This window comes from Diplotaxodon limnothrissa, linkage group LG9 (assembly GCF_057381915.1).
Source record: "Diplotaxodon limnothrissa isolate DT_005_m linkage group LG9, D_limnothrissa_male_GT1.1, whole genome shotgun sequence".
Lineage (NCBI taxonomy): Eukaryota > Metazoa > Chordata > Actinopteri > Cichliformes > Cichlidae > Diplotaxodon > Diplotaxodon limnothrissa.
In genome coordinates, this window is record NC_140604.1 from 6,290,381 (window position 1) to 6,317,897 (window position 27,517).

Here is a 27,517-nt window from a genome sequence, read left to right on the forward strand (position 1 = left end):
AGAGGTGTTCTTACATACTACTAATAAACTTTAATTGGTTTGAATGAGGTCCAATGACAAAGACAAACCTGTTGGATGGTTTCGTTAGAGGGCATGGACACAACTGGCAGTCATCTGTTGTTCCCTCTGTGGCATCACCATAGAAACCCAGAAGACACTGATCACAATGAGGGCCCGTGGTGTTGTGGGTACAGCCCTGAGAAAAGTTAGACGGACGAATCAGTAAAAGGTCAGAGAGAGATGACCACACAGTGGACAGGGAATGAACCATGTGTCAGAACAGCAGGTGAGAAAACTGTTTCTGATTGTTCTGATTGTGACGTGACTCACCACACAAACTCCATTGATGTCACACTCAGCGGCATGATCATTGCATTCACACTGCATACAGTTTCCTCCAAACAAGATTCCACCCACTCTGTAGAAACCTGGTAGGCACGACTAAAACACAAAAATGCACAAACAATTAGGTATTGAACTGATATTACTAAGGATGCACTCCAATTTCACTTTGTCACATACACAGTACAACATGTAATGAAATGCTTGTGTCCCAGCTGCGCATAGGCTGCAGACGTAGCCGCGCCATTCCAGGGCTTGGTTTTAGCATGGGGGGTCTAGCCACGACCCTTATTGGATGCCGGTGGGAACTGTAGTCTTACCACTACACTACCCAGCTGCTGCACTTCAAACTTATTCTGGGCTTAACTGATTAGCAAACAATAAAAACATAGCCCTCACCTGTCCTTGAATTGAGAATTTCATTTAAGGGGCTGAGTCTAAAATAGTGCAAACTCCTCTGTGGTAAGATACTATTTTTATTTTTTTTTAACTCTGTCCCTTGAATGTTGAAAGTCTGCATTTCAATAGCATCCAAAATTATGAAAAATAGTTTCAGTCTTAAATAAATTACCTCACAGGAAGTGCCACTGTAACCCCACGGGCATTCACATCTCTCCACAGCAAGTGCTTGAACCTCAGAATGCGAGCTAGCGTCACCGATGTCCAGAGAGACGGAGCTGAGGCTGTGATAGACAGAGACAGTCAATATTCCATCTTCAGCAGTGTTCATACTGATGTTGGGCTCCTCCTGCAGAATTGTGCTGGGGAGATGACTCGGTATGACTCAAGCTTCAGGTTAAGTGAATCTCAGCCTTGCTATCTGAGTCTTTTTAATCTCCAACTCAGCCTTAGATAAGTGATTTGACCATATGTTATCATTTACTTTTCCTCACCGTATCGTTCCGGTGGCGGAGGTATTCAGGTAAACTCTGACAACCAGTGACGTCACATCGGCAAGAACCAATAGCAGGTCATCTCGGGTAACATGCCTGCCTGTTTGGTCATACGCAAATTGCTGCCAGACCATTGGCACGTTAACCAATTGCTCAGCCAGTGTAGAGAGGGATAGTGGGAGAAGACGTGAAAGACGAAGAGCCAAACCATTACCCTGAGAATGAGAGAGTTTCTTCAGTCTGGATGTTGAAGCCCTTCAAGAGACCACTGCTACATTTTCAATATAAAACATGCACTGTGAAAATGTAGATGGTGTCTGATAACAACACAACATACCAATCTAGAGAAATCAAAATAGTGATCTAATCACATGTTTGTTCTCACCTTGATAATGATGTCACAGTGGGCGGACAGGGTGGGGTTTTCAAAGTCAAGTGGAGCATCATAAACCACAAAGTAGTTCAGGAAACCTCCATAAGACAACAGCTACAGACAGAGAGAAGTCAGAAAGTAGATGAAGAGACTGGCATGTGTTTGGCATAATGAGCAAATATGGAAATGGTAGCTTACCTTGTTACCAAGGAAACTTTGGGGTGCCGCCCACCACAGCATTTGTTGGTGGGTGGCACCAGAGGAAATGTTGCTATGAATGGGTATCTCATTGCTGTGAAGTACAGGGGTGGTGGTGATTGTTTCAGAGGGGAAGAGCAAAGCTTCTGCAGTAACCACCTGAAAAAAACAACCCCAACATAATTAGAGGTTCTTCATGATGTAGGCATGCAATATGGTGCTGTTACCTGAACACAGGTATTTTTTACCTGCCCTATGGACAAGCCAGAGCTCTCGCAGACATCAGACACACCAAAGCAGAAGCAGCTGGTACATCCGAGAGGATTGCTCTCCTGGAGGTTAAAAAAACCTGGCTTGCACAGATCACAGTGAGCTCCCATCACATTCTCCTGAGGATGAGAGAACAGGTAAGGTTAGGGACCAGGTGAAACACCAGAAAGCAGGTCAGATATTGAAGAGCAGGTGGTGTTTACCTTGCAGATGCAGGGGCTGCATGGGTCAGTGTTGATGCTGCCTGACAGGCTACACTCACAGCGAAAACACTGAGGAAAATCTCTGTATCCAAACGCACAACGGTCACACTGTTGACCTGCAAACCCCTCCTTACACATGCACTGACCTGCAAGCAAACCTAAACGTACACACACACACACACACACACACACATCCAAGAAATATAGTTATACTGCAAAAAACTGCTGCAGAACAACAATACTACCGCTACTACTAATAATAAAAATATACTAACCTGGCTGTGTGTTGTCTCTGGCGCAGACTGAAGACTTTGAGCCTCTCAGATCACATTTACATTCAACACATGGAAAGTCAGAATATGGAGAAACCTACACACACACACACACACACACACACACACACACACACACACACACACACACACACACACACACACACATACAGATCATGCAGAGAGACATTCTGAGTCAGGATCTCCAGATATAGTTTTACTTGTGTCAATACTTTAGCAACTCTGTGGTATAAATTGCTGCATTATGTCAATAACCTTAGCCAGTTTGTAATATTGTGTCAGTACCTCAGCAGGTCTGAAGTATCCATCTTTGCAGGTCTCACAGTTGATGCCAGCTGTGTTTTGCTGACAGTTAAAACAAACTCCACCTCCCTGACGAACACCGTGAGTGTTTAAACTCAAAGAGAGTTCAGAGATGGTTTGATTGTAGTAACAGTCGTCTGCTTTATTGTGACAGTTACATTCTGAGAGACAAACAGAGACAGGTTAACAAATAGCACACAAAGAAATGGTACTCAGTGTGTTTAAGGGTGTTTCTTACTTTCACACGTGTTTCCATCGGAGATGGTCCCTGGTTGCCATGGCTGCTGATGGTAACCTGGGCAGCATTCGTTACAGCTTTCTCCACAAGTATTGTGCTCACATACACAATGAAGCTTCTGTACTCACACACACACACACACACACACACACATATATTTCACCTGGTGAAACACTTTACATATGTTCCAATATACAGATGCTCGGGCGTTTGCCGTTACCTTGCTAACAGGGTCAAGTGGGCAGCTCTGAGCATGTCCATAGCAGATACACATCCCACCCACAGAGATGTCTTTGATGGAATAATAATACTGAGAAACACGGTAACACAAAAGGTATCAGAAAGTACAAGTCAGTTTATTGGTCAAAGATCAACTTTTTGCAGCTTATCTCACCCTCCGAGTGACAATAGGGTCAATATCTCGAGGATCGCGAGCACTCAGGGTCATCAGGTCGGCATTCAGTGTTCGGATTCGCTGAAGTCTCAGTCTGATGTAACGCGCCGACGTAAAATTCAGCAGATCTGAGGTTAAATCATCGGCTCCAGGTCGGCCATTAATTAGGGAGGTATGGATCTGAGAGACAGAAAGAGGCACAAGGAAAAGAAGAAAGGTCAAAGATGGACAGACGCTAAACAGAAAGGGAGACCTGCACATGTGATGTGACAATAAAAAAGTGATTTGATTTGAGACAGATAACATGAGCATAGCAAGTGCAAGCATCACCTCTCCATGCTCTAGTGGGTTTAATCTGGAATAATAAGATGTACAGATGACCTCTGTATCACTCTTATAGGTTGGTGGTCCCACTCGTGGTGTGATGTTGTAGCGATATAAACACTCAGAGTCACTGATGGCATAAAATTGCCAGGGCTCAAAGGAAACTCCATCCAGAGACCGCTCAAGGATCCAATTACCTGAGAAACAGACAGATCAGAATAGCAAACATGGAACGATGTCTTAAATATTTACTCTGTGATTGTGTCTGAGGTACAAAGGCAGATAAACAGGCAGTACATGGGCCAGTCTCACCTGCTCGAGGAGAATTAGCAGCCTTGATAATGATGTACGCGATCTGAAAAACCTGGACAGCACAAAAGTTCAAAGTTACTCAAAGACTTTGAGTAAAGAACAGAGGATACTGGCACTGTTCATCTGGTTAATGTGTTCCTCTGTGCTTTTATTGTCCCCTCTGGTCATGAAAAGAAAAACAAAACTTTCATTTTTCACATTTTATTCATAAAGCACCATTTGACATCAACAGTTGCCTTTAGGTGCTTTATTTTACAAGGTGAATATTAGAAAGAAAGAAAAACCCCTATAAGCATGCACTTGGTGACAGTAGGAAGGAAAAACTCCCTGTTCACAGGAAGAACCAGGCTCAGGGAGGGGCAGCCACCAGCCACAACCAGTTAGGAGTAAAGGGAAAGAGAAGATGATGCCATAAAGTAAATACAAAATGCAGCTGTTAAAGCCATATAAAGCTATCCAAAGCTCCCTCCCTCCAACACCTGTACGACTCGCCCTAATTGATGGAAGAACACATTTTGCTTTCTACCAGAAAATCCTGAAGGAACATGTCAAGTGTGCATGGCTTACACTGATGATGACGAGTCAACTGTTTGAGTAAAGAAAGGTCATAAATTGGTCTATAGTTGGTGAATTAAGCGATAGCTTTTTAAGTAATGCTTTAATTACTGACACCTTAAACCCCTTTGTATGGAGCTCGTTAATAATAATATTAATCATATTTAAAACTGAGGTATTAATTAATGGGGTCTCAACGGCACACTGATTGTTTAGAAGAATACATTATTGAAGTTAACTCGGAAAGATTGATTGGACAGAAGGAGTCTAAGTAAATATCAGTAGATATTAGAGTTGCTGTACTTGAAATTTTTCCTCTAATGGTTGCATTTTTATCTGTGATCATTCTTTATGTTTTAGTCTGTGTGGGTCTTACTTGTGTTTGTGTTACCTGTTTCAAATCCAGTGTGATGGTAATCCAGTGAAACTGTTGTCCATTCTTGATACTTGGACTTTGCCACCACCGATTGGTTCCATCAATAGCATTTGTGATTGGATGACGTTCTGCACACAGAGATGACTACTGTAGTAGTGCACTGGAATTTCATAGCTAAGTGCAAATGGTACTTTACTGATGCTGCAAAATGTTTAATTTGAAGGTAAAATGTGAATTCATTTGGATAATTTGAAGTGATCTGTGTGATTCTGGTTCTGGATTAAAGCAAACTGGATCTTTGATGTAAAGAAGAATCTGGAGTCTTGTCTCGTACCTCTGGACAGAACGGAGTTGGCATCACATTTGAGACAGTGTGGGTTCTTTATCCTCCGTCCTGGAACGTGCTCCACCAGCTTGCAGTAGACTTCAGGTTCTGGGTCTCCACATGTTGCATTACTGCTGATTACTGCATTACTGGCCAGATTCAATATGGCAGGAAACAGACCTGTAGTACAGTTACATTAGAATGATATAAGGGGAGACATTAGTGATCTGATGAGTGAATGAATAGATTAGTTCAGGTCTTTTTACAGGTATGCTCTCAGATGAGTCACTGTCTAAAACCTCGGTGTTACTCTTGTGAGATCTGACTTGTTTTTGTAATAAAAAGACAATTCTGAATGTTTACTCTATAACCTTTATTTTGAAACCTCCTCACATAAGAGCAGAATATTTGCATCTTTAGGTGAGCAGTCTCAATGGATACTCAGTGATTACATCTCCAGGCCTCAAAGCCTAAATATATTAGAGCCATAAACAAGTAAAGTCTCTCAGACACTACTGAAACCCATCTACCCCCACAGCCTACCACCTCACCAATCACACAGACACACACAGTCTATTGACTCAGCTGCAGTTTCCCACTGAGATTCTCACTGTGTTGGTTAAAAATCTGAATTTAAGAACCATGGGACTCTGAAACAGTGTGCATAGGTTTTTAGTATTGAACAAAACAAACACATGAACCAACATGTGTTTGTTTTTTGAAAATCAATCTGGGTCAGAGGTCAAAGGTTGATCTGTTTCTTTTCTGAGTGACTCATTCTTCAATATCTTTTAGTATATACACACACATATATATATATATGTATATATATATGTATATATATATATACATATATATATACATATATATATATATAAGCATTTTTTAAATTGAGAATGTTCACATAGGTAGCGAGGAATACAGATGTTATATCCTCAGGGTTCAAATACGTGGAACCAAAGTCTGATTGGAGCAAATTATTTAAGGCGAGAGAGAATCGAACAACAGTGGAGGGGTTAATAAAATATGCGATCTATACGAGTCCACTGTGTGTGATGCTTTGTCACTATTATTATGCTATAATGCTGGTGCTGCTGGTACCTTGCAGTGAAATGTTGCTCTGTACTTAGTTTATATATTTTACATACAAAACATTACATCTGACTGTTTGTGTGTTGGGATGTGTTAAGTCAGCCATTTTAGGTTCAGGATGACCTGTCACCCTTCCCCCAACACACACACACACACACACACACACACACACACACACACACACACACACACACACACACACACACACACACACACACACACACACAAAGAGGTATTTAGGTTGTAGAGATTTGTCTATATGTGTTGTGTTGTGTGTGTTTGGGGGTGGTGATCTCTGGGGAGCGATGAAGGAGAGAAGAGTGTGACTGTAAACACTAATTCTTGATCTCTCTCCCTCTCCTTGTCTTTTGTCAGACACACACACACACACACACACACACACACACACACACACACACACACACACACACACACACACACACACACACACACTGTTCCACTGATTCATTCATGAGCCAGTGAGAAGAGAAGTAAAAGTGCATGCCTGAACAGATTCGGGGTGATGAATATGATGATAAAGATAACATCACAGGTACTCAAGCTTTAATCCAGATCAGATTTCCAGATATTTGACCTCTGATGGAAAAGTGGAGCTTAATCCCAAAGTTATTTGTCTCGAGTCTGCTGACTGAAACTTTTACAGAAAGAGGTCAGGGTGCATAAATGTTCCTTAAATCAGAACAAACTGACCCTGACCGAAGACAAAACAAAGATAACAGTAGCATGTTCACTACATTACACTATTCAAAATACCCACAGCGATGAAGACTCAAGGACTCAAAGATGCACATGTGATTTGTTATAACAGTAACACACACACAGCTGAAAGGGAAACATACTTTAAACTATAGCAGAATACTACAGTCAAACTACTTTGGGAAACAAGAATAAAAGTACATTCTGCTTAAATCATCGACATTAGAGCCAGCTCTAATCCCACTGATCAGGCTGCAGAGCTGCGATGGGTTCAACAGTGCTTAAACAGATGTGTAACCCTGAAAATAAAAACTTTTTCAGTGTTCCTCTCTGAGATTTTTTGAATCTGTGAAGTTACTTGAGAATAAGAATTCAAAGCAGCTGTTAGAACTCAGCAAACTTTTTAAAAAGGTGTCTCACCTCTGTGCTGAGCGGTGGCTTGCCCCATCAACAACAAAAGCAGCAGCACTTTCATCCTCACACCCTTGAGTCAAATCTGAGTGTCGCTGTTATTTCGCGAGTGTTTGCTCCATGCAGCAGAACTAGAATTAACTGGTAGAATCAATGTGGCTCATAGGAATGCTTGCTGCAGAGTGCCTGAACACCACAGTGACTCCAACTCACACTACCCCTCCCCCTAACCCCTTTCTCATTCATTCAGCCCAAAAGGGCTTGTATGGGGTGGGGGGGATGTACCATTTGATCTTTGGGGGAGGGTGGTAAGGGCCTTTTTTTTGTACACTTTTTTAAGCATTAATGTAAACAATAAAGGAGAAACTGTAAACACTCTTTGCTTCATTTATTTTGTATTTAATTTTGGCAGTTGTTTACAAGATGTTGTTGTTTACTGGGTCCTGCAGGATTTCATTTCCGTTCCATAAATTAAACAGAATCAAAGCAACAAAGCTTCTTCAAAAAATCACTGATGTGAGATGAAAATCATGCAGTTTAGTATCAATGTGCACTTAGGTCATGAGACTGTAAAAGGGCAGCTACAATAATAGCACATTGGCCAACTATATAAGTTAACACACTTAACAAAGTCATAGCCCTACCATTAAGACACAGAGAATCTGACAGACTATAAATGAGAATGTTTTAATAAATTAAAAGACAATTTTTTTTCTCAGGTGCAGCCTTGGTGGTGTTTAATAGTTTGAAGCATATTAAAGTTGATACAACAATAAAATAAAAAGTTTGATGATAAAGTTGTTTCTAAGAATTCCTATCTGTCACTGATCATCCGGGAAATGCAACGATGATGCTACTGGAAAACTTTAGGCCCTCTGGACACAGAGGTCCAAGGAATGCTGCCGCTATATTCTAGGGAACTGATTGGTCAGTAGACAGTGATTTCAAACCTGCTGATCTTTAGTCTAACCCGCTCTGGAGCAGATAAGGTTTGCAGCATAAATTATACCCTAATAAGACGTGAACCCCGGGTTAACCCTGAAGTTACCAAGATAAGACAAAAAGCTGCTTCAGCCCTCAGGTCATTTACACCTATCAGTGACTGCCACTGAATCTGTAGGTCCAAGAGCTCTGGATTAAAAGTAAAACATGAGAAGAATTATTACAGTGTAAAGAGCAGAGGAGAAGAATGAGTTTTACGTTTCCTAGTTTAAACTGAAAGGAGGAAAAGGTTAAATTGCATTAAAACAGCAGCCTGTTCCTTTAACTGCCCCCCTTCGTTGCAGAAGCTCTAAAGCATTGTCTTCATTGCTAGACAGGCAGACTGTACCATCTATCAGGGGGTACAACTATATCATTCAGGCTTTTGTTTCACCAGTTTAATTGCTTTTCACTTCTGTAATTCTGAGAATGTTACAGGTGAGCAAAACACACATATATTTCCCATTTATACCATTTGTGTTTTTACTATTTATATTTCCTCTACAATTTCTGTTTCACACACAACCATCATCTGGTTATTACTTTTTTGGTGCCTGCCGATAATACATAGGTAATATATAATAATAGTAGATATTTATCTTTCACAACAGTTCACAACCTGTCAAGCTTAGTTTTTTTTATGGTTTATTTGTATAAAATTTTGCTGGCCTTTGACTCTGCTGATGAATGTGTTAGGACCACTGAAATGGGACTGCCGACAAGAGGCCCAACCATAACCCCAAGTCTATGAAGTTTGGGAAATAACTTGAGATGCAGCAGTTCTGATTTTCACGAACTATAACCCATTATCATTAAAATGTAAATTAATTCATTAAAAACAATTTCAAAGTGAAACATTTCACTTTATCTTTAGTATATGATGTAAATATATGTAAAAAGGTTTTTCACAGTAGTATGATTTTTGAGGTGTTTTCCTGTTTATCAATCTTTGAATGAGCTTTAACAGAGCTGTGTAACATATGATTAACTCTAAAATGATGAGTCTGTGATAGCTCAGATGTCTGGATGTCTGCTCTCGTCTGAGTCATGACACTGCCCTTAGGTAGTGAGTGTTGCATCAGTCGTGGCTCAGCATGGGGCAGATTATAACGTGATTCGTGTAGACTTTGGAAAGTGCTAGAAGGCAATTAAAATTTGTGAATAAAAAGACAGAGCTAGTAGTAAAGCTATGCATTGATTTACATTAGTTTTTATATAACAGTGAAGTGGATGCCGTTAAAACTATGTATTATAGGATTAATGTTAACCTGCCTTCTTGACATATTTTAACCTTGTAACTAAAAAAGAAAAAACAAATCCAGTTCTTCCACTGCCTAACAAAACAAAATTGACCACTTTAAAGCAAACTGACAGTTTCACGGTTTTTGTGCTGCATCTTGTATGCTCGTTGCATGAACAACTTTACCCTTCTGTGCTCCTTCCTGACCTAAGAAAAAAAGGGCCTAGTAATAGTACCATTGTTCCTTTACTAAAACTAGCAACAAACTACTTCATCTTGCTAAACATACAGTTTGCTAATTATTTGATCCCATGCTGAATTTTTAAGTTTGGTCACTTACAAAAACAAAACAAAAGCCTCTAGTTTTGTGGTAGTTTCATTTTAATGGAGAGAGACGACACACATTACATAAAAGTTATAAATCAATTTGTGTGTCATTAAGTATAACTATTCGATCCCCTGCAGTCCAGCCAGAATTCTGGCTCCAACAGATTGGTTGTGTGCCCATCAGGCACTTACATTATAATCAGTCAGTCAATCAATCAGTTGCAGACACTCCTGATCTCAACTCGTTATGTGTAGAAAGCATCTATCCATAGAAACAATTTGTTCCATTCCAACCTCTTCTGGTCATGAGCGACAAGACTGGGGACCTGCACAAAGCTGTAAAAGCTACCAGACATTCAACAAGAAGCTTGGTGAGAAAATGACCACTGTTAGTACGATTATTCAGAAATAAAAGAAATGTAGAATGACCATTTGTGTCACGGCCCTGCGTTGGTGACCAAGTGTTGATTTCATCATGGTTCATCACTGTTACTTTTAGCTCCCTAAGTTTTCTAGTATTCCTTGAATTCTAGTTCTTGGGTCGTGTTCCTGTGCCCCTCATGTTTAGTGTAGGTTTAGTTCTGCCTTCATGTTTATTTTCTTGTTCCCCAGTCAGTTATGTCTCATGTCACTCCTGTCCCTGTGCTCCGTTCCTCTGTGCCTGCCATGTGTTTCCTGTTTTACTTTGATAGTCCCTGTCCTGTGTTCAGTGTTTTGAGTTTTAGTCCCAGCTGTGTTTCCCCATCCTCTTGTTATGCTGTGTATTTTAGCCCTCAGTATTTAGTAGTTTAGTTCGAATTACTAGCTCCTCGCTTTCAGGTTTTGTTTTCTGTAGGAAGAACCATTTACAGTCAAAATAAAGCTGCCTTCCATGAGTCTTGCTTTTGGGTCCTACATCCTGCCGGCCACACAGCAAACCATGACAATTTGTCTGGAGATCTGTGCAAGACCTTGCCTCACAGGGTAATGATGATCATGAGATCAGCCCAAAACTGTGCCATTATGGACTGAAATGTTGACGTGCTTGCAAGATCCCTCTTCTCAAAGGGGCACATGCACAGGCCTGTCTTAAGTTTTCCAATAAACATCTAGACAAACATCTTTATCACTGCTAAAATATGAGAACCAATAAAACAAATATAATACGCAAAGCTGTCATTATTAATGTTTAAAGCATGTTGATTTGATTGACACCTTTATTTGTCACCATGTCAAAAAATAAGTGTGGTTTGTGACATCTAACTCATCAGCAGGTGAGTGAGGTTGATGCAGCAGCATTCTGCTTTACAAGCAGCACCTGATATAAAAATGACTGAGCACACTGTTGCATTTCTTGAATTATATATTTATTATAACACGGCATTATGACATAGCTTTAGTAATGGTGTGTGTGTGAGGGAGAGAGACAGAGATGAAGAAAGAGAGCATCCTCTCAGCTGGTCCAGGTGAGTCTGAATCCTGAAGGTAGGGTGGAGTACTGGCCTTGGAAAACAACATAGACTTGGTGGGCAGTGGCTGTGAATGGAGCAATGTTGGTTTCCTGAACAAACAACACAGAAATAGGAGAAACTTACATTTTTATACTGAAACTATCAACAGTGACTCACTCTAAATAGCTAAGAAACAGGAAAAAAAAAACACATTACCAATCATAGTTACCAAAGTACAATGTCTGTGCTTTATTCTGACAAAGAATTCAAAGAAAACATTATATCTATATGGAAATGAACACAATACAACTCTAAATACTGAAGAAAAAATTCTAATTATATATTATTTTTGCATGACACCATAATCTATTGCAAAGTGAATAGGTAAATAAGTACACTAGTTACCTTATACTGCACACTCAATCTGAACTTTTTGTTATTGTAATTTTATAAACAGTACACCTGCACAATGACTGTAACTAGCAAAACCACCTAAATATGAGACATTAGCTCAGTTTTGTGATTGTTAATATTCAAACTGTCAGAGTTAAAGAGGGAACGGCTGCAATCACAGCATTTTTTTTTCAGTTGGTGAAAGATGGTCTTTCAAAACGTGTTACTTTGGTGCAACATGTTTTGGGGTTTGAAAGTCGCAGAGACACAGTGTTTTGAAAATATGTATCTTATTTGTTTGACACTGTTATCCTGGTGCTTGCTGTTTTTTGGAATTTTGATAAGTTTGTGATCTGGACGATATTAGCCATAATAAAGACTTGTCTTGTGTCAACTACAAGTCTCAGTCTGGGTCCTATCTCTCTGCATTTCATGACAGAATGATACAACCACATGATGGACCCAGTAAGTGGAGTGTTCAGTTATGAGGACTTCTTTACCCCAAGTAATCAATTTATAGCTTTTTCTGTTACAGATGTAGTAAAACTACATTACCATTGAAAAATATATGCTTAATAGTTTATTTCTACATTGTTAATACCCTGACCAGACTCACCTAACCTATTTTGTGAAGCCCTTATAATGCTCTTTAAATAATAGCATTATTATACCACACAGGTCCATAACAAAGACAACACCGGACACTAGATGTCAGAGGTTTGAATAGGACGGGTTTGACTTGTCTCTTTCTACTGAGCTTTTGATCACTCGTACCTAATCTGGAACGCTAAGTCCGTAAAATCTTTCTGACATATGCAATGCAGTAAAATGTATAAAAACCGTATTATGTCAAGATTACAATAATGCTCTTTAACATACCACACCACAGTAAGGTCCAACAAACTGTGAAGAGGTATCTGGGCCATCGTACAACTTCAAGAAGTTGTTCTGACAATCTCCAGGATCATCAATACTGATCTGGTTAAAGGTAATGGTCACAACACGGCCTCTTGGTGCCATGATGCTCCATTCACAATGGGTGTTATTGGGATAGGTTCCAGGGTAGTTTGGACTTGCGAATGAGCCTTGGTCTCCAAATAGAGTGCCACCACAACCTAGTTAAAAAAAAGACAGGATGAACAGAGTGAACAATCTGCATTCCTTCATTACAAAAACTGCTACTACTAAAAATATCTTATAGTTCCTAAATAGAGCAGGATTTAAAATTCTAAATACATGTTGACTTAAAAGCTTAAAGGAGGGATGTCAAATGTATAAAAGAGTAAAAGTAATAGTAAAAAATCCTGTTTAGTTGGTCATGCCAACAAGAAAAAAAACGACTTGATATTTTATAGGAACTGGTTAAAAATGATATTTTATTCAGTTCAGTTCAGACCTTGAGGGGAGGATGTCCATGTGGCATCAAAGCCATCACGAGAATGCGAAAAGTCACTTTTGAAGCGTAGGTAGAGTTGGTTGGATTGTGGGAAGACAGGGCTTGGCAGAGTGCTTCCACAGAACTTGCCAATCAGTGGTGAGTCTGCTGTACTGCCGTTACGGATCTGAGAGGTGAAAATCATGGAAACGAGGATAAAACATATCACACACAGAATACGGTATCCAACCGCCATTTACACTGAATCTGACACTTCTATAATATATGAAGGAATGAACAGCATGTTAGAATAGAATAGAATAGAATAGAATAGAATAGAAACTGTGCACCTCACACCCCCTTTCTTCTCCTTCTCCTCTTGCACTGAGTAGGAGATGCTCTGTATCTCATTGTACATCTGATAGTGACAATAAAGGCATTCTTTTCTATTCTATTCTGTTCTATTCTATTCTAAATGGCACATGCAAGCATACACACACACACACACACACACACACACACACACACACACACACAGCGTCTGTGTCTCTGCATTAACATTGCTTGGTTTACCTCCAAATAGTCAAACTGACAGTTGCTATGGCTTTCCACATCAAAATTGTTAAAAAAGAAAGAGATGTAGTTGTTCTGTGGTGCCTTTAGGATGATGGTGCAATCCATGTTGTTGGGATATATGTCAGGCCAGCCTGGACTCTTCAGGTAGCCATATTCCTGCTCATATGTTCGGCTACAGCCTGAAAAACACAGAAACTATAGTTAGAGCACTTATCAGAAACCAGATACAATTTACAATATTCACCACTTCAATAAGTATGGATGATGCAGACAAGCAAGCACACTTTTTAAAGTCATTTGAATTTTATTAATAATAAAAAGGCATGATTTCAATAGGGTATTTTGGGTCTATTTCTCCTTCCTTACTGGCAATTTGAAAAGTGAAGCTGAGGCCATTTCCTGTCACAAAGGTGTCGGATTTGAACTGCACATGCATTGTTCTGCCATAACTGTAAAAGTCTGGTAGATGGCCATCTGATGGACAGAGCTTATGAGACTGCCCATAGTCTCCCTGAAAAACACAAGAATCTTATTAGAATGATACTAACGCCATACGTCTACGTATTGGTACCGTAAGGCGGTTTCGTACTGAACATGACCAAAGACACTCTGATGAAACCTTTTAGTTTTGGTTAATATATAAATGTCATGACAAAAAGTTCACACATTTCCCAAAATACATCAAAAGCTTAAAAGGGAGAGTTTTATGAATGTGTTACTATTGAGTCATTTTGGGTTGTTACACTGTATCCCAATCTGTACTTGCACTGAGGTTTAGGGATGTACAAACAATTTTATAAATAGTATTTCAATTATTAATTTCCACACGATCGATGCCTCTCTGCGTTTGACTTTTGGTAGACAAAAACTATGATGATAAAATGTGGTCACAATTCCTCTTTTCTCAGACTGGCTTCCTGACTACTCAGTGCCTGGTCTGTGATTCTGTTCAGGTGGCACCAACAAGTCCTACATGATAGACATAGCAATAGCATAGCATACCAATAGAAATAGTTTTGATAATGTGTGCTGTCAGAGCCACCTTCTTATTAGTGCACCTCCTTTTCACTGCATATTCAATTTTACAAGAGTTCATCTAATGCAAGTGACATTTAATAATTTCAAATTTTAAAAAGGGAAAAACAATTGGAGTAACTTCATCTTGAAGTTCTACAAAATGATAAGAGTGATAGTTGCTTAGGAGGTCCAGTCACCACCTTAGTATTAACGACACAGCACGTGTTGGTCTAGGTCTGTCTGTACTCACCATAGGCCAGTCTTTCAACTCTAGATAGTTTGCAGAGCAGCTCTGGTCAGGCTGGAGGACGAAGGTCTGGATGGACATTTTGATGGTTTCTAGGGCTGGAGCATCCAGGATCCACCGACAGGAGGTGTAAGGAGGATATTCATTAGGGAAAAAGGGTGACGTCACGGTCTGGACAACAGAGGTGGCATTCAGTGTCCCTCCACAAATTACTGAGGAAAGACAGACACAATTAGAAACAAAAACCCTCCAAAAATAGCCAGACTTATTCTGTAACAGTAGAAGAGCCGTTCTCTAAAACATACCATATAGTCTGGGGTTTGGTTTTTTTTGTGAACAAAGAGCGACAATAGCACCGTGCAGATGGTAGTAGTCTAAAGGAAGAGGCAAGTGGATGCCTCACATCACTCACAATGTTAATTGCCTTGCTCCACACACAGTGCTAATGCAAATCCCAACAACTTCCTGGCTATTGTTACTGCCTTTCTAATTGGTGTGTTCTGTGCCACAGAAGTCTTTCCAAAGCAACAAATAATACAGAAGCCAACACATTTTCAATAAATGTACAATGTGTAGCATTTTAGAATCCATCTTGAAAAGTAAAAGTTACAAAAAACTAAAAACATATTATTTGTTGTGTTTTGCTGCCCAAGAATTAGTTTTTCACTTGAAGATGATGAAAAAATATGTATTTTTTCACATAATGATCAAAACATTTCATGACCAGCGATGTGAGTTCAACTGGGCTGAAGTCTTTTGGCCTGAAGGTCTAGCTGACATTGCTTGCCAGATATTTTATGAAAATCTAAAAACCAACACGATCGTACGCTCATGTCTTCAACCCAGCTGTGTCGGTGGCATAACAAAATGTAACAAATCACATTTTTGTAACCTCGAATCCATGTATAGCTGCATGTATGTAAGGACCTGAGAGCCGCATCCATTGAAGATTGTGATGGATAAAATAAAAAAGAGGGCAGATGGATTTTGTACGTAAAATATTGTCTCATGTCTCTTCATGTGAAAATATGACTTTGAATGCAATGCAGTATCAAAATGTTTCTTACATGGTACTTCTCTGTAGGTAGCATTGAAGCCTCGCCTCTGCACCGAGCCATCAGTGACAAAGTGAACAGTCAAAAAGTTTCCACTTGATATGAAGGAAGCAGGGACAGAAGTTCCACAAAATGTCCCAACCAAAGGGAAGTTCATGTTGTCACCATCATAAACCTGAGAGAGATACAGATACAAATATTAATACAAGCTTGGCGGAAATACCAGATAGTAGCAAGTTCATTTGGTCATAGTAACATTCATTCATTGTGGTCAGTGTATCTGGCCACAAGTGGAGTCAATTGATCCACTTGTGGCCAGATGTACTAACACACTGTGCCAGTGTAAACTGGGTTTTAGTATAAAAATATTACTGTTGAAATTTGAACTTGAAAATTTTCAATGAATTAAATATCTGCCCTCCGTATACTTACTCTGACATAGTCATAGCGGCAGGTAGTGGAAGTCTCAAGTTCAAAGGAGTCAAAGGTTAGATTGACTGCCTTGTTGACAGGCATCTCAATGGTCCATAGGCAGTTCATCCGTGGTTCATAGACACCATCTAGATTTGGATCTGGTGAACCAAACATGCCCATGGGCATGGAAAGGTATCCACCACATCCCTGTGCTGGACCTGCAAGTAATTTAAGCATGTCCACTTGTTTATTCTGGATAAAACAGCAACAATAGAACTTGTCCAATGTCTGGAAAGTTCAAACTAGTAATGTAAAAATAGATAATACTGCCTAGATAGTACTTGTAACAGTTGCTGCTGGGTACCCAGTCAGAATTCAAGACAGACTAATGTTATTGTTTTAGTCATCACCAGCAAACTGCATACAGTAATTGTACCTTAAATCAATTCCTACAAAGAATGGACACATGCCCAGAAAGCACAAAAAACACCAACAACACACAATGCAAATCAAGAAAATGCTCAAGTTTACAAGCACATAAAATCTAAACATTCACTGTCCCTTTTCACTCAGTTGCACGGAAGTCAAATATTCAGTCTTTAAGAGAAGGTTGTTTACAAAAATTGTCAGTGTATGAGAATGAAGAGACATTATCAGCCAGTTTTCATTCAAATTTACTCAGTGATCACGTACTTCAAGGGGATCTTTGGAAACTAGCCTGGACTGCTATTTAGGTGTTACCTCACATTTCAATCAGGGTGAACAGCTGAGCTGATGATCTGTGGGTTTCTGGGTATGTTGTGTGGTGGGTGAAAGTCTGGCTCTTAGTGAGCAAATCCTCTTCCCCTTTACATTGTATTTGACTGTCACCATTCTTTGACCCAAGGTGGGTTTGGTCCATGGATGGATACAACTGATGTCACATTTTGGCTCCATGATCTAAAGCCTTAGGAAAACTGAGACTAGGCTTCCCTTTTCCCTGCTTTCAGCTGTGGAAAATCCACTGCAGCCTCAGATTTGTTTTTATTTGACAGGTGTGACCTAATGTAGTGGGTTACTGTGGTCACAGTCGCCCACTACAATCAGATGCTTGGTGGATGAATCCCTAGCTTCTCCAGACTAGGGTTAATGTCTTCTGTTGGGCAAGAGACTGAACCCTCACGTGGCCCTGATGCATCCATCGTGAATATGTATGTGAATGTTAGGGAAAGCTTAGCATACAGTGTTGTATGAATCTGTGTGTGACTGAGTGAATGAGACTTGTAGCAGGAAGCACTTTGATTGCTCAACCCGAGTACAAGGGTACTATATAGTAAGTACCAGTCCTTTTACCATCTTGAAGTGCAGTCTTGTACCCAAAGTTGGGGTTCCTATCAGCTCCAGCCATTTTTCCTTTACTTCACTTTTTAAATGAGTCTTTCTATCCACACACTCAGCTGAACAATTTTTTTTCTGAATAAGCTCTAGAGACTGAATGTCCCAGGAGATCATCAGTTGTGTGGTGCAAGTGTAGTTTTATGAATAAGTGGTGTTCACTTGTTCTTAAAATAAAATAAAAAATACACAGTCATTACCACCTACCGAGCGTTTCACTGTAAGTAGCTCTCCAACCAATCCCATTCACTGTGTTATCTGTGCTGAAGACAATGAATAGCTGATTTGTGGAGGAACGGAGATTGGGTGGGAGCACTGTGCCACAGAATTTCCCCAGCAAGGGTGACAGAGTGTCTGGTCCGTCATAAACTGCCACAGAGTCAAACTGACAGGAAGAAGATGCCTCCAGATGAAAGGTGTTAAACCTGTGGAAAAGAAACATTTCTTAAAGCCCAGAGTACAAGAGCACCAGTTTGTCCGGTTATCAGATGAAACCAGTCCTATGTATCCAAGGCTTTGCTTGTTCCCATTGTTGTGTGAAGGAGGTTCCACAGAAATATGTGGGAAAAATGTTTAGAGTTGTTCTAGTTTTAAGACATTGCACTGATGTCATGTAATTTTTTAAGTAATCTTTTTAAAAAGTCAAAGCTAACTGAAAAACAACACTGCATTCAAGTTTTTCAAGATTTGGTTCTGTTTATAAAACAATAAAATGATTTGTGAACAATATCAGGTCATTTGTGAAGTACTGCAGTCAGGTTAGAGCAGCCAGTGAAGTCAGTGTAGTCTTACTTAAGATCTACTACTCTGTTTGCTTGGACCCATATGTGGTAGGTACAGTTGATGTTGTGGTGATAGTTGGTCATGGACAGCCCCGGACTGCTCACTGTACCCGCGGTGCTGTTAAAGAAACCACCACATGCTGTACATGCACACAAACACAAAGACACACAATCACAACTTTAGATGTATGCATCTACTCCTCACACCACACCCTTTATAATAAATATACCTAATGCCAAATATAATGAAAATACAAAAAAGAAACAAACCAAAATAAAATCTGTCATTTAGTTTTTTCCCTTAAAACATTATATTGACATTGATTAATATGTATTTTACAAATTATCCTCCTTAGAGTAAAGAAGATAAATGCCAAAAAAGAAAAGTAGAAGGGATTGAAAAAGTTTGACATAGTAACTTAATGGAAAAGTGGTTCATTACATAATTATAATAATTTTAATTAAAAATACTGGACTTTATTCCAATTTATAAAATGTTCTTTGCCTTTCCATTCTTTGATTTTGATTCAAACAAATGGTGATGGCTCATTAGGGTATAACAATAATTTGACTTTGAATTGCTTACGAATAGCTGTGTATTCTGCCATGAAGCCAGTGTCTGTAATCACAGAGTCAGAGTAGAAATGGAGCAACATGGGGCCAAAGGTGGAGAAGCTCCCTGGGATGGTGGTACCACACAAAGTAGCAATAGGAATGCCACTGGTAGCAAGACTGTAGATCTTCAGGCCATCGTACAGACAGGTAGAATGTGCTAGACAACAGAGAGAGGGGGGAATTATTCAACAAACTACTGAATCTTATTAGATATTTTGGATGCAAATGTGTTAACTGTAACTAGGGATGGGTATTGGTATCGGTTCTGACATAAACAGTAGTAACCAGACTGAAAAGCAGCGCACATTTCGGTGCTTTATTTCGGTGCTTTTTTCCTCCTGAGCTGTGATACACTTTGGATTCTAGCCATTTTATGTTTCCGAGGATAGTAGGCAGGTCCAGGTACGTACGTTCTTTTAGAGCAGAGCTACAGATTAAAAATGCCCAAGGCGAAGCGGTCAAAAGGCTGGCTGTACTTCACAGCAAAAGATGCTGTTGCATCCTGCAACAAGTGCTTTAAGGTGATACTGTGCAAAGGAGGTAACACCTCGAATCTGATGAAACACCTGGCGATGCATAGCGTTTTTTTAAAAGCCGAGAAATGCACCGTATTTGATAGCTTGCTGCAAGACCACATCTACTGCGGGTGTGGTGCCTGTTATCGGACCCGGCGTTATCAACATCCCCCAAGAACCCGAAGAGGAGAGTCCTGGCCCCTAGCCCTGCCAGTGTAGCAGAAATGATGACGGATGATGATGCAGCAGCAGCCGTTCTTCTCTGCGTGAGTAGCTTAATGTTGTTTGCGTGTAATTTACGTTAAGTAGGCTAACCACGGTATTAAATCAATAACAAAAACAAAACAAAAAAACCTCACAACAAAACAGCTGAACATGAGAGGTTTTTGGACAAAGTTTGTGTTCTCCATTCTTTAAGCACTGGTTCGAGCACCTTTTAAGCACCGGCACCATTTCAAAAGTACTGGTTTGGCACTGGTATCGGATAAAACCTAAACGATACCCATCCCTACTCTTGGCTGGAAGCAGTGCTTAAACAATGGAAAAAACACAAACTTTGTCCAAAAACCTCTCATGTTTAACTGTTTTCCAATTTTTCTTTGGTCATTTTAGCCTTTTTGTCCAGGGTGAAGGGAGCATCTGCCATCAAACAAGAAGACAGCCGCATGTAACTACAACGGTGTTTGCTAGTTCACCTTACATGCATTAATGTAATAACGTGGTTAGCCTACTCAACGTGAATTACACACGAACAACATGAAGCTACTCACGCAGAGAAGAATGGCTGCTGCTGCATCATCATCATCCGTCATCATTTCTGCTACACTGGCAGGGCTAGGGGCCAGGACTCTCCTCTTCGTGTTCTTGGGGGATGTTGATAACTCCGGGTCGATAACAGGCACCACACCTGTAGTAGGTAGTCGGCTTCAAAAAAAACCCGCTATGCGTCGCCAGGTGTTTCATCAGATTCGAGGTGTTACCTCCTTTGCACAGTATCACCTTAAAGCACTTGTTGCAGGCTGCTGAGTTTGCCATAATGGCACCGGATACCGGCGGTAGATATCCCTAATTGTAACACTTACCTTCAACTTGAAATGTCTGAAAGGTGAGGATGACCACAGTCTTTTCTCCAGCATCTATGGTGTAGTTGCAGTTGGCTCTGGATGGGTAGTCTGCTGGATAATTTGGTGAAACCACACGGCCGCTGTCAGCTGTAAAGTTTGCACCGCATCCTAATGAAAAGAGCACAACAGACTTTCTTTGCATGCTGATAGAATGACCATGTCACTGCAAAAAAGATCTGCCGACCAACAAGTTAAAAAAGTAACTTTTAAAAACGGAAAAAATAGCTTTTTATCCCTAATATGACATATTGGGGGGAAAAGAGTGGCCTCCAGAAGACGTTTTTAAAGGACTACAACCCTGGCTAAAGCACACCAACCAGTCTGAGAGATTGGGGTAAAAGATGACCAAGTACCCGATAGTAACTGTAAGTGTCTCTGAGCTCCTGCTTTTCTTGTGGAGAGAGAAGAACCTTCCAAAAAGACAACAATTTGCACTCCTCCAATCAGGCCTTTATGGTAGAGTGGCAAGGTGGAAACCACTTCTCAGTAAAAGGCACATGAAGGACTCTCAGACCATGAGAAGCTCCCTGGGGCAATGAAACAAAGACTCAAGTGTTTGGCCTGAATGTCAAACATCATGTCTGAAGGTAACCAAGAACGCCGCATCATCTGGCCAAAACCATCCCCGAATGGTGGTGGCAGAGTCATACCATGGGATGTTTTTCAGAAGCAAGAAACAAGAGAGAAAGATGAATGAAACAAAGTACAAAGACATCGTTGGTGAATGGTGTAGTAAGCATCACACTCAAAAAGAACTTGAAGCGGTAAATAAAGGAAAAGGAGCTTTAGCAAAGTATTTTGCAAAGGCTGTGAACATGTACATGTTATATTTTTGTTTTGTTGTTGTTGTTTTTTTGTTATTAGATGGACAATTTTGAAGTGAAAAAATTAATTTATTTTGGAATGTTTGAATAAGGCTATAACATGACACAATTGTTCCTCGTTGTCTTATGTTCAAGAAGCTGTGAATGCTGTAACACTGAGTTAAATACAAAAACTGTTTACAGTCTGCAAAACTGTAGAATCTGAGTATGAGAATCAAGTTTCTCAAATGTTCATGCAACTCCTACCACTTTCTTGTAAGACAACAATGAATGGCAGCTACTTGTCAGAGGAACAGACCTTGAAGAAATTACAGGGAGAATGAATGCAACCCAATAGAGCAAAATACTTTTACTTTGGAAAGTACTCTGAGACTGTGGCTTCAGGACAAGTCTCTGACTTCTTCTGACCAACTAAATCCCACAAAGTATGTGCATAGAGTGCAAAACATAATAACAAACATAAAACAATAGATGTGTGTAAAGCTTCTTGAGCAGTAATCCCCAAAGTCAAGAGTGGGAATGGCTGCTTAGAAAAAACAAAACAAAGCAGAAAATGCCATGTGACTTATACTCTAATCAGAATACAAGCGAAAGTGAAGTACTTCTTTGAAAATGTCTAATGCTACCCCTTCATATGCAAAGTGTTAAGGCCAATGTGTGTCCCAGCTGCACTAGGACACACATTTCAATACAAGAACAGTCAAAGTAATAAGTAATATCACAAAGTAACCACCTCCTATCACCTGTTTTAATTCACTTTTTATATAAATAAATAAGTCTAAATAAATATGTGACTGTACATTTTTCTGAATAACTTCAAACTGAATTTCTGTTATTACTGTAGCCCACCTGCAGCACCTTTGTGGTCCACCAGCTCACATTTGGGTCACTGTTCTAAAGGCTTAACTGAGAATCTGCAACGGCTTCCAAATGGGCAAACATGGAATTACTGGGTCTTCCCAGAGATAAAATGGCATTTACATAGCAATAGTAACATTTCTCTACCTTCATATTAGAAAAGATTAATTCTAAACTTATTTAGAAGAGGAAAATTCACCAAAGTGTGTGATATAATAGCCATTACAGCAAAGCTTTAACATGAAATTGTACTGGCTGTCTGGTTCTTACTGGTGTTGAAGGAGGCTGAGAAACCTTTGCCAGGGGCTCCAGTGGACTGGAATCGGCTCGTGATGATGTTATTTGGAGCAACTATGGACCCTGGAGCCACAGAGCCACAGCCTGTAGACAGCAGAGCCTCACTAATTTGACTGTGACCTGACCACACCTGCAGAAACATGCACAGTTTTAATCAGGTCCTGTTATGATACCATTCTGCAGCCAATTTTATTTGAAAACAAAAAGGTTATTGGGAAAAAAAATCACAGCTAATGTTCTAATTTCTGCAGTCAAAGGTCAGAAAGCAAATATACTTGATTAAAAAAGGAGGAGAAAGAAGCTAAAAAATGTTTTGTTTTGTTTTTTAAAACATACTACTAATTTGACTTACAAAATAATGTTGGGTCTACACATAACTGCAGATATAGCCTATTTTCATTAAATGACTGTATTCCATGCATTTTCTTGGCAACCGGTTAAACAAGAATAATGCATTCAGTGATTTATCCTTTGGCCACTAGTATACTCAGTCTTAGACAGAGATTTGATGATTTTAACCTTCTTTTTGTAATTCAACTAATTCATAGTAATGTTGTCTAATGATTTGAAATATGACACATAAGCCAAAAATAAATGAAAATGAATAGGCATCGTAGTTAGCTCTGTTAGCTCAAAGTAAGATGGATCTGAGTTTGCCTCCACCACCTGGGCAGGGCCTTTCTGTGTGGAGTTTGCATGTTACCCCCATGTCTGTGTGGGACCTCTCCAGGCAGTCTGGATTCCTCTTTCAGGCCAAAGACATTCAGTTAGTGGGGTTAGGTTAATTGGTGATTCTAAATTGCCCATCGGTGTGAATATGAGTATGAATGCTGTCATTCTTTTTGTGTTAGCCCTGCATCAGACTGACACTCTCAGGGTGTTCCCTGCCTCCCACCCTATGGTAGCTGGGATAGCCACCAGTCTCCCTGTGACCCTGATAAGTGGAAAAGGATGAAGGGATAAAAATGAAAACAAGAAATCACAAATTTCTAGTTGCGCTGCTTCTATTCGTCTTCTTTTCCCTGCAATAAACGACCGCTGCTGGTGGGGCTCAGAGAGCTTTCTCTGCATGCAACTGGTGGTGGTCAGAGGGCCCGGTGGCGCCAGTGTCCGGCAGCCTCGCCTCTGTCAGTGCGCCCCAGGGTGGCTGTGGCTACAATGTAGCTTGCCATCACCAGTGTGTGAATGTGTGTGTGAATGTGTGTGTGACTGGTTGTGTAAAGCGCTTTGGGGTCCTTAGGGACTAGAAAAGCGCTATATAAATACAGGGCATTTTACAGGCCAAATGAAAACAAGCTAAAGTATTGCATATTTCCAGATACAAAGTGTAATAGAATAAACGGAGACAAAACAGATTATGTCTTCTGGATATTAAGATTTTATTATTTATTGTATAGTTTTCGTTTATTGAGGTTTTCTTATTATTTTTGCACTGATGATAGTAGAATAAGAGACAAAACTAAAGGAACAGTTCAGTAATAATAATAATTTAAACAAAAAAACTAAAACAAAACAAACAAATAACCAAACAAAAACACAACCTGCCCCCTTCCAAACTCTTACTGTAGCGCTGCAGCCCTTCTTGACACAACCCATAAGGGACTTGTGTCTGACATGGAAGTAATAATAATAATGCATATAATAACAATATTTTTTATTAATATTATTACCTATATGAAGGACACATTACTCAGTGGCACCACAGTTTACATATTCGCCTAATACATGAAAGACACAAATCCCTTTTCGGTTGAATTCTGGAATTCAACCTAAAAGGAATAAAAATCTGCCAAAACAAAAATACGAAGAGAAATATTTTTGATATGAATATGAAGAAGAAGATTCAATAGCAATTTGATTATCCCTGCCCTAAATTAAAGCTATATTTGAAATGAAAAAAGGGGGAAAAAATCTACTGCAAGGTGCAAGTGCTTATACCTTGATATAGCTGCTCTCACAGGTCCCGCCGCTGTCTGGAATTTCAAAATCACTGCTGAAGCTCATCTCAAGGTGATTTCCGTCATGGGCAATTATTTTCCAGGTACACTCCACATTGGCTGGGAAGTTCTGGGGATAGTTTGGAGACTTGATTGTTCCTGCATCAGCATGGATCACCCCTCCACATCCTGGCAGTAAAAAAAATATGTGAGTACATGAGCACAAAGTGTATGTAAGACATTAAATAACTCAGAGGTCGTCCCATAGCTCTTCCGCGTATGAATAACCATACACTGAATACTCAGGAAAATATTTGTACACAAGGCTGAAAACCAATACTGAACAGTTATGACCTTCTGACATGTTGGATATAAAAAAATAATCTAACTCAGTGTTCAAAGTGACAGCATCATACTGTATCATATTGTATTTAATCCTACATATTCAACTATGTCTTAGTTTAGCTTCACTGAATTTAACTCAGATGTGAGATCCTGATAATACAATTGGAGTAAACATGGAATAGGCAACTGCAAAAAAGAAAATGAATAAAATGTTTAATTAGGCAGTGTAGACCCACCTGAAGAATCAGAAGACCAGGAGGCCAAAAATCCTCCTTTGGACACACTATGATCAGCCAGGAAAACTATAGCCAGTTTGTTGGATCCTGACTGGATGGTTCCTGGGGAGGTGGTACCACAGTACTGACCAATAATGGGAGAACCTGGGGATCCTCCATTGAAGATGGTGAGAGAATCCCAGCCACATGTGTTGTGGGACTCCAAGTTAAAGTAGGTGAAGGTTAGCTGCAGCATGGAAGAGAAATGGATATCAAGAAATTTGAAAAGTATAAGAGCACTTCATCTTGGACAATAAATTAACGTCTTGTACAGTCTTAACTTAAATACCTCATAGTACTGTATCACCCCGGTAGATTTGGGAGACAGACACCCTCTCTGCTTTTAAGATTACACTTAAAACTTTGCTTGTTGATAAAGCATATAGTTAGGGCTGGATCAGTTGAGACTGAATCCTCCCTTAGTTTTGCTACAAAAGACTTAGGTTGCTGGGACTTCCCATGATGCACTGAGCGCTTCTCTTTCTCTCACCCCTTCTCACTCAGCATGTGTTTGTACACCTCTCTGCATTTAATATGATTATTAATCAATCTCTGGCTCTCTTTCACTGCATGTTTTTCTCCTGTCTTACGCCCCTCCCTGAGCCTGGTTCTGCTGGAGGTTTCTTCCTGTTAAAAGGGAGTCTTTCCACTGTCGCTAAAGTGCTCGCTTATAGGGGGCATTCAATTGTACACTGTAGTCCACATAGTTGTTTTAATGTAGCAAGCCACTGTGCACACTTACTGTAATAGTGTGGCCCTCTGGAGCCTCAAGCAGCCAAGCACAGCGACTGGGGCTTGGATAGAGGTTAGGGTAACCAGGACTGGCTAACACCCCACCGTCACCTGTCTGCCAGCCTCCACATTCTAAGAGAAAAAAGAGAGAATGATGCATCAAAGGACAATCTTCATCTGCTACTTGATTGCTACATTAGCTAAATACTAGTCTCAAATTCAAAGAAATAGTGGCATAGGATAACTAAGGTATTAGTGTGAGTCGTACCGGAAAACAAGTACTTAGCCTTGAAACCCAAGTCTCCGTTCGAGTTGTCTGTCTGGAAATGGACCCAGAGTTCTGGGGTAAAGACCACAATAGGAAGTACAAGAGCTGTCTGGCCACAAAACTTGCCCAGCAGCTCTCCACTTGAGTCACCTGCAAAAGGTGAGACATTAGATTAGAAAGGACTAGACTAGATTTCATATACTTTTTCTTCCACTCTTGAACACACAACACAGATACATTGAGTTTTTAGTTTGTTTTTTTTATCTGCTACAATAATAATAATAATATCATAATGCAAAGATTTATTTTGAAATCATAACGAAACCTGGAAACTCACAGCTGCATAATTTATTCACAAAAGAAACAAAAACTTTACTTTTGAGGTGGTGCCGGCAATTTTGCCTGGCCTAATCTATTTCAAATGGCAGTAATGGTTAATTAAAAAATACATAAATAAAAATGCTCTCTTACTAAATTCTATTTGTGTTACAACCAACTAGCTGTCTGCTAAGGCTTGGATCATTTCTTATAGCAATTTGCCAAATTGACTCTTTTAATAACGGCAGCACAGTGGTGTGGTGGTTAGCACTGTTAGCACCTCGCAGGTAGAAAGTAGCGAGTTCTACTCCACCGTCTGACCGGGGCCTTTCTGTGTGGAGCTTGCATGTTCTCCCTACATTTGCGTGGGTTTTCTCCGTGTACTCTGGCTTCCTCCCACAGTTTGAAGACATGCAATTAATGGGGTTAAGTGTGAATAATTGTCTGTCTCTATGTGCTAGCCCTATGTCAGACAGGTGACCTGTCCGAGGTGTACCCTGCTTCACGCCCTATGGTAGCTTGTAATAAGCTCAAGCCTCCAAGCTTATGTAATTAAAATAAAAATGCAGCTATAGACTT

General features: G+C 40.0%; 2 protein-coding genes across 2 annotated transcripts in view; both read right to left on the minus strand.

The window, feature by feature from the left end:
• lama1 (laminin, alpha 1) overlaps window positions 1-7,683 on the minus strand; it is a 33,505-nt gene extending 25,822 nt beyond the window's left edge. The window contains exons 1-18 of the mRNA XM_085361902.1: window positions 7,629-7,683; window positions 5,409-5,579; window positions 5,090-5,202; window positions 4,144-4,195; window positions 3,838-4,028; window positions 3,508-3,687; window positions 3,334-3,423; window positions 3,114-3,231; window positions 2,858-3,036; window positions 2,555-2,648; window positions 2,280-2,437; window positions 2,055-2,195; window positions 1,807-1,965; window positions 1,621-1,722; window positions 1,236-1,450; window positions 914-1,025; window positions 331-441; window positions 69-196 (exon numbers count right to left, since the gene is read on the minus strand). Coding sequence (XP_085218028.1) covers window positions 69-196; window positions 331-441; window positions 914-1,025; window positions 1,236-1,450; window positions 1,621-1,722; window positions 1,807-1,965; window positions 2,055-2,195; window positions 2,280-2,437; window positions 2,555-2,648; window positions 2,858-3,036; window positions 3,114-3,231; window positions 3,334-3,423; window positions 3,508-3,687; window positions 3,838-4,028; window positions 4,144-4,195; window positions 5,090-5,202; window positions 5,409-5,579; window positions 7,629-7,683 — 2,369 coding nt within the window. The remainder of the gene's footprint in view (window positions 1-68; window positions 197-330; window positions 442-913; window positions 1,026-1,235; window positions 1,451-1,620; window positions 1,723-1,806; window positions 1,966-2,054; window positions 2,196-2,279; window positions 2,438-2,554; window positions 2,649-2,857; window positions 3,037-3,113; window positions 3,232-3,333; window positions 3,424-3,507; window positions 3,688-3,837; window positions 4,029-4,143; window positions 4,196-5,089; window positions 5,203-5,408; window positions 5,580-7,628) is intronic.
• A 3,916-nt stretch (window positions 7,684-11,599) lies between these two features.
• cubn (cubilin (intrinsic factor-cobalamin receptor)) overlaps window positions 11,600-27,517 on the minus strand; it is an 83,365-nt gene continuing 67,447 nt past the window's right edge. The window contains exons 51-67 of the mRNA XM_085362601.1: window positions 26,621-26,770; window positions 26,363-26,484; window positions 25,582-25,807; window positions 25,002-25,189; window positions 23,037-23,193; window positions 21,043-21,192; window positions 19,417-19,602; window positions 18,841-18,970; window positions 18,256-18,473; window positions 16,693-16,892; window positions 16,273-16,435; window positions 15,209-15,417; window positions 14,308-14,452; window positions 13,939-14,120; window positions 13,387-13,552; window positions 12,870-13,105; window positions 11,600-11,707 (exon numbers count right to left, since the gene is read on the minus strand). Of these exons, the coding sequence (XP_085218727.1) occupies window positions 11,600-11,707; window positions 12,870-13,105; window positions 13,387-13,552; window positions 13,939-14,120; window positions 14,308-14,452; window positions 15,209-15,417; window positions 16,273-16,435; window positions 16,693-16,892; window positions 18,256-18,473; window positions 18,841-18,970; window positions 19,417-19,602; window positions 21,043-21,192; window positions 23,037-23,193; window positions 25,002-25,189; window positions 25,582-25,807; window positions 26,363-26,484; window positions 26,621-26,770 (2,936 nt within the window). The remainder of the gene's footprint in view (window positions 11,708-12,869; window positions 13,106-13,386; window positions 13,553-13,938; window positions 14,121-14,307; window positions 14,453-15,208; window positions 15,418-16,272; window positions 16,436-16,692; window positions 16,893-18,255; window positions 18,474-18,840; window positions 18,971-19,416; window positions 19,603-21,042; window positions 21,193-23,036; window positions 23,194-25,001; window positions 25,190-25,581; window positions 25,808-26,362; window positions 26,485-26,620; window positions 26,771-27,517) is intronic.